This window comes from Emys orbicularis, chromosome 10 (assembly GCF_028017835.1).
Source record: "Emys orbicularis isolate rEmyOrb1 chromosome 10, rEmyOrb1.hap1, whole genome shotgun sequence".
Taxonomy (NCBI): domain Eukaryota; kingdom Metazoa; phylum Chordata; order Testudines; family Emydidae; genus Emys; species Emys orbicularis.
In genome coordinates, this window is record NC_088692.1 from 7,718,031 (window position 1) to 7,724,139 (window position 6,109).

The following is a 6,109-nucleotide window of genomic DNA, read 5'->3' on the forward strand; positions in this document are numbered from 1 at the left end:
TCAGGGTTTTCAAATCTTTACTCGGATCATCTCAGGTACAAACATCACTTATGCAAAAAAAATAAAAGTGATAAATACAAAAGCAGTTGTAACCAATCCTGTCTCTCCAGACAACCGACGCAGGGGGAACCGCATCCGCTGCCTCCTGGGAGCAGGACAGGGAGCTTCAGTCTGCTCCTTTCAGTCCCCCCACCACTTTGCCCGGTGCCAATTTCCACAAAAGGGAAGAAAATGCCCCCTCTTTCTGGCTGCAGGCAGTAATGTCACCACCAGATCATTTACTCCTCATAGCGAGGGGGAAGCGTAATCCTTCCTGCGCGCTTGCATTAAAAAAAAAAAAAAAAAAAAAAGACGCACTCCAGAACAGAGATATATATAAATACACGCAGTCCCCCAGCAGATCAAAGCAAACGTACCGCTGCAATCATCATACGTCAGGTACACAATGTTCTCCCGGGTTAATGTCACATGGCTGTGATCCACACAGCAGCAACCTTGTAGGAAGAAGACAGAAAAGAAGGGGAGGAGACGTCTTGCTTTCCCCTGGGGTCTCAGTTCCATACAACAGAGTCCCGTCCCGTCTGGTCCCGTCCCGTCCCTTCCCTTCCCTCCTACTCCTTGGGGATTTCAAACATGCAAAGGCTCTTGTATTTCTGCAGCAGTTCGTTCTTGGTCCTGACTTGCTCCCTCAGGCCACGCAGCTGCTGTTGCTGCTGCTCGGGGCTCACGCCGATGCCGGGCATGGCGCTGATCATCTTTCTCATCTCCTGGAATTTGGTCTTGAGTTCGTTCAGCACCTGGTGGACATCCTGGCTGTCCTTGTCCATGCTGCAGGGAGGCAGAGAGCAGATACGACAGTTCACACCTTGCATCAGACGGACTCACGGGGCTACATCCATCCCTACACAGACTCCTCTGCAGCCACCCACCCGAAGCCGTCAGGGATGAGTTCGCCCTACAGCGCCCGCCCACGTCCATACATCCACCCCGAGAAGAGGGGCGCAGCCACGGGCGGTTAGCTACATATGCCCAACTCTGACACGACTGCCGATATTCTGGGCAGCCCCTGTTCAGTGACGTTAGCCCTACAGCCACATGACGGCTCTGGCTCACGGTGTCTTGTTGAACGCACACACCCACGGGATAGTCACACGGGTCAGGGGCAGACGGCTTGAGGCTCTAACGTTTACCACAAATCAGGCCAACTTTCCCCCCTGTTAAGCCCCCATCCCTCTCCCTTTAAAGAAGTCCCATATCACCATCACGTTCCTCTGGCTAGAAAGGCTGCATGGGATCCCTTCTGGAACCTCTCAATGACATTCGTTGACCAGCCAGGGTGTGTCACCATAATATGATGCACACTGTCCTCTGGCCATACCCACCCTCGCCCCCGAGCTTTTCTCTCTGCCTAGCCCAGAGGGTGAGACAGAACCAGCGCCCCCAGCTGTCCTGGCAGCCGAGCAGCGATGCTGAAGGGCTCCAGGCCTAGATGGTCTCCCCCAGCTTCTGTGACTCAGGCTCACAGGTGTTGCCTCCTGTTGCACTTTCCAGACGTGATAAAATGGTTTAGACTTTAATGAGCAGGAGAGGGGCTGGGGGGAGGAGGAGGGACCGAGAGCCGACAGGAGCCAGAGGGAAGCTGCGGGTGCACGTCCCCCAACGCAGCTCTGCTAATGCCCCTCACTCCCGACCCGCAGCCCCAACACGCCTCCACCTCAACCTGCAACCCGGCTCCATGGCTCCCTATGTCCAGCTCTGCCTCCAGCATCCTGTTATTCCAGCCCTGCGTAGCATAGGATCAGATCTGTTTTGAGGCAGCACTGTCCAGCGGATAAGGACTCAGGAAACTTGGGCTCTATTCCCAGCTCCGGCACTAACCTGCTAGGGGACCTTGGGCAAGTCACCCCCTACTATACCTCAGTTTCCCCTCCCTCATTTTGCCTGTCTCCTCTACTTAGACTGTGCACTCTTCAGGGCAGGGAGTGGCTCTTACTACATGTACGTACAGCGCCTAGCACAGTGGGGATCCGATTTTGGTTTGGGGCCTGTAATACAAATCATTAATAAACAACAGCCTCACTGGTAGCTGACAGGAATCAGATGCATTCTGCCATTCAAGCTACAAACAAGTTCCTTGAACTCAAAAATAAGGAACGCCAGAGAAAACCATGCTCCACAGACTCAAACGGACTCTCTCTCTCGCTGAGGGGACAGTACCCAGAGCACCCAGAAAGGAGAGACGGTGCCCTATTTTAAACACAGCTGCTTCCTCAGCATGCTCCATTTTTAAAAATAGCTGCTTCACTTCACACCAGGGCAGCTCATTAGTATCTGCGATGCCATTGTTAACACTTAGCAAAGTCTCACCTGGCTCAGAGGAACAGGCAAGAAGTTGCTTCCCTGCTTTGGAAAACACTTGCTAATGGGTAGAGTGGGGTTGTAAAGGCCTTTGAAAACCAGAAGCCTGCTCAATAGCTCTAAAAATAAAACCAGGTGGGCAGGTGGGCATTGCAGGGGCAGAGGGGGACTCAGTCATTTGGGGAATAATGACACAGCCCAAAGGGAAATGTTTAAGCAGATGCTGCCCATTGGTTCGAATATGAATTCTTTCCAAGCTTACTCAGGTAGGACATTTTACCAGCAAAATATTCATCACGCTCTTTGTACGTAAAACTGCAGCTGGATGCTGTGAATGAGCTGTCAGTGAGCGGGCATCTAAATCACGATCAGTCACGAACACCCAGGTAGAACTGAATGACGGCGGGTAGGCCCTTTCGGGGAGAATCAAGTTCATCTAATCATCGACTGGCCTCCTCGCTCTCCCGCTGGTGTAACTCGAACTTCAGCGGGATCCCTCCTGATTCACACCACTACGAGAGTTTAGAAATAAGGCCCTACGCGTCTGCGAGGGCCTGCTCCACAGTCTGTGGAAAGACTCCCACTAACTCAATGACATTTGGATCAAGCCCCGAGAGCGGTGGAGCTTTTTAGACGGAGGGCAAAGAGCTGGCAGAAATTCCAGGGACTGAAACAATAGGCAAGGGTGTGTGTCCTTGAATGTCTGTTAGACAACACGCATCCCCAATGACACTGGAGAGCCGAGACACGCTACCTTATGTTCAAGCCCCGACTTCGTGCTAAGCGATCGTTTGACAGGATGAGACATTTGCCACCTGCCATATGAACGAATACTCCCTAGCCCAGGAAAGCTCAGCTCCACAGCTGCCTGTTGGATGATGCATCACTCTAATGCTAGCAGTTAGAGAGAGGCTGGCTGCTAAAATCATGCTGGGATTGACATAGGGACTGGAGAGTGGATAGCCCAGGGATGGGCAATGGGATACGTGGCACCTTTCATCTCTTGGTCACAAGGTCATTGGCTGATGGCTGTTCGGTGACCTATGTGAAATGAGTTGGGTGAGTCTCAGCCCAGTTTCCAGCAGACAAACCTTCTCATTGAAGACATGCATAGCCTATGGCCACCATCGAGATCCTTCCTGAAACTCCCCCCCTCCCACGACACCCACCAGCCTGTGAGTTCAAAATGATCACTTCAGTTATTCCCCTTCCTGTGTTCATTCCCCAGTGTGTCCTGCTTTCCCTGGGCCTGCCTGTCAGGCTGCAAAGTCTCCGGGCATCTCTACACTGCAATTAGATACCCACGGCTGGCCCATGCCGGCTGACTCGGGCTCGGGCTAAGGGGCTGTTTAACTGCAATGTAGATGTTCGTGCTGAGGCCCGCGCTTTGGGACTCTCCCCCCTTTACCTCCAAGTGCCCCCTGCAGAACAGGGTTAAGGCACCAGGGTTGGGGCAGCGTGGCAGGAGTTGGCACCGCCACCCTCTGTGCTGACCCTGTTTTGTGCGTACATGGCAATCTTCAGTGCCCAGGGCGGTTACGCCAACCCTGACTTCACACAAACAAAACATCAGGGCTAGAACTCCTCAGGTGGCCCCAGATCTTCTCAGGACCAATATACTTGTCCAGACACTGATCCAGAATCAGAAAGACAAAATTCCGATCGCTACCATGAGATGATCCACCACCCTCTTTTTAAGGAGCTAGAGCAGGAAAACGTTCCTGAACTGGCCTGCGCTGACCAGGCTTTTGCTGTGTTGTTTGTCTAGCACAGTTAGACACAACTCAAATCCAAAACGGACACTGATTTTTAGATACCAGGTTTACACTGCAGGCACGGTTCAGCTGCTGAATCCGACTGACCTATGCTCATGAGAGAAACAACGCCTGATTTAAAAACGCATTTCTTGAACGCCGGGGATCAGCCAACTTGAGACGGGTTTCAGAGGGGTAGCCGTGTTCGTCTGTATCAGCAAAAACAACGAGGAGTCCTTGTGGCACTTTAGAGACTAACAAATTTATTTGGGCCTAAGCTTTCGAGGGCTAGAACTTTCTCAGAAACTCTGAGCCAGATCGTCAGCAGGTGTAAACTCCACGCAACCTGCCCTGATTTACCCCAGCCGAGGCTCTGGCCCACAGTGTCAGTGCCGGAAAGGTACAACTAGATCAAGATGCATCAAAAGGTAACGAAAATAACTTAAAACTAACCAAGCCTGGAGTTAAACGGCCTCATGAAATCAAAGCAGCAGGTAGAACAGAAGGTGTTGCAGACGGAATTCCATCACCCTCAATGCAGGACCCTTCCTTACATTTTACCACCCATGCGAGGGGACTCCCATCCCCTTCCTCGATCCAAGTGACTTATGGTACCCACCCGTGATGCCTGGACCCAGAATGTCATGCTGCTAGGCTCCAGATAGCAGGTGGCATGCTAGGAACACTCATCTCTGCCCAGGACGCCCTCCCTGCTGAAGAGGAGGACAGTCTAAGCCTTCGCCCCGAATGGCTCCACAAGCAGAGCTTTGGCCATCCTCTGTAGTGCGGCCGGTGGTCTGGGGCGAGCAGGGGACCCAGGATGGAGGGGATCCCTGGAACCCAAGTGATCTTGGCCCTCTGGAAAGCAAAGTGGATCATGCCCTAATTCTCTGCTTGTGAGACGGGGGGATACGGAGAACTACCCCACAATCTCTGGGAGCGCGGGGGGGGGGGGGGGAATCCCTAATGATCTCTCTGCTCCTGGGAGGGTGAAAAGATTCCCAGATCTCTAAAGGACAAGGGGAACCCCAGCGAGATCCCTGGAGCAGTCCCAGGGGATATCCCCAGTGATCTCTCTGCAGAACGGGGCGCTGGAGGGACCCCCGGGATCTCTCCCCGGAGCGGGGCGCTGGGGGGGGGCGAGGGGGGAGCACAGGCACGTTACCATTTGATGATATCATGGACCAGGGGCAGGAAGGAGAAATCCTCCTGGCCCTGCTGCTGGGACGGCGGCTGCTGGGGCGGCGGCTGGAGCTGGGGCTTCTGCTCTCCGTGCTGCTCCGGGAGCTGCGGGGCTTGGAGCGGGGGCGGTTGCTGCTGCTGCTCCTCCACCGGCCGCACCCCCACACCGGCCCCGCCAGTCGCCATGGTCCCCCTGCCCCCCTCCGGCTGCAGCCCGTCGCGGCTAATGCGCGTCCCCCAGGCCCGGCCCCTTGCAACCAGACATAGGCCGATTGCAGCCGCGGCTCCTCTCTAACACGTCAGACGCGCTGGGGGTGTGCACGGGGCTGGCTCGCCCGGCCTGCTGCGATGGGGCTCCGTGCTGCCTGCCTGCTGCCATGCCCGCGGCTGGGGCTCTCTGCTGCAAGGGGCAGCGCCCCGGGGGCTGGGCTGCAGCCATGCACCGGGCGGCTCCAGCCCGGGGGTGCAGGAGCGGGTTTGCTGTGGGTGGCCCTGCTGCAGGCATGCATGAGACAAGCGGCGAGGCCCAGGGACTTGGGGGCGGCTGGGGTATGGAGCAATGGCCCGGCCCTTTAGCAGAGCTCTCTGCCCGAAATGTTGGCCCCTTACCAAGGAGCTCTGCACAGCCGCCTGGAGAAAGGGGGGGGGGGCATGTGTAGGTCTCTAGTTCACTGGTTCTCCAATTCTGTCCTGGTGACCCCTTTCCCATAGCAAGCCTCCGAGGGCTACCCCCCTTATACATTAAAAACACTTTTTAATATAGTTAACACCATTATAAATGCAGGGTTTGGGGTGGAGGCTGACCGCTGCCGACC

The 6,109-nt window shown here is 55.0% G+C and overlaps 1 protein-coding gene across 1 annotated transcript; it reads right to left on the bottom strand.

Annotated features, from left to right (window-relative positions):
* MED9 (mediator complex subunit 9) lies at positions 1 to 5,480 on the bottom strand. Its single transcript, XM_065412405.1, has 2 exons — positions 5,278 to 5,480; positions 1 to 828 (listed from the first exon to the last, which is right to left on the bottom strand). The coding sequence occupies exons 1-2, from the start codon at positions 5,478 to 5,480 to the stop codon at positions 612 to 614; spliced, it is 420 nt and encodes a 139-aa protein (XP_065268477.1). The 3' UTR covers positions 1 to 611.
* Between the last annotated feature and the right edge of the window lie 629 nt (positions 5,481 to 6,109).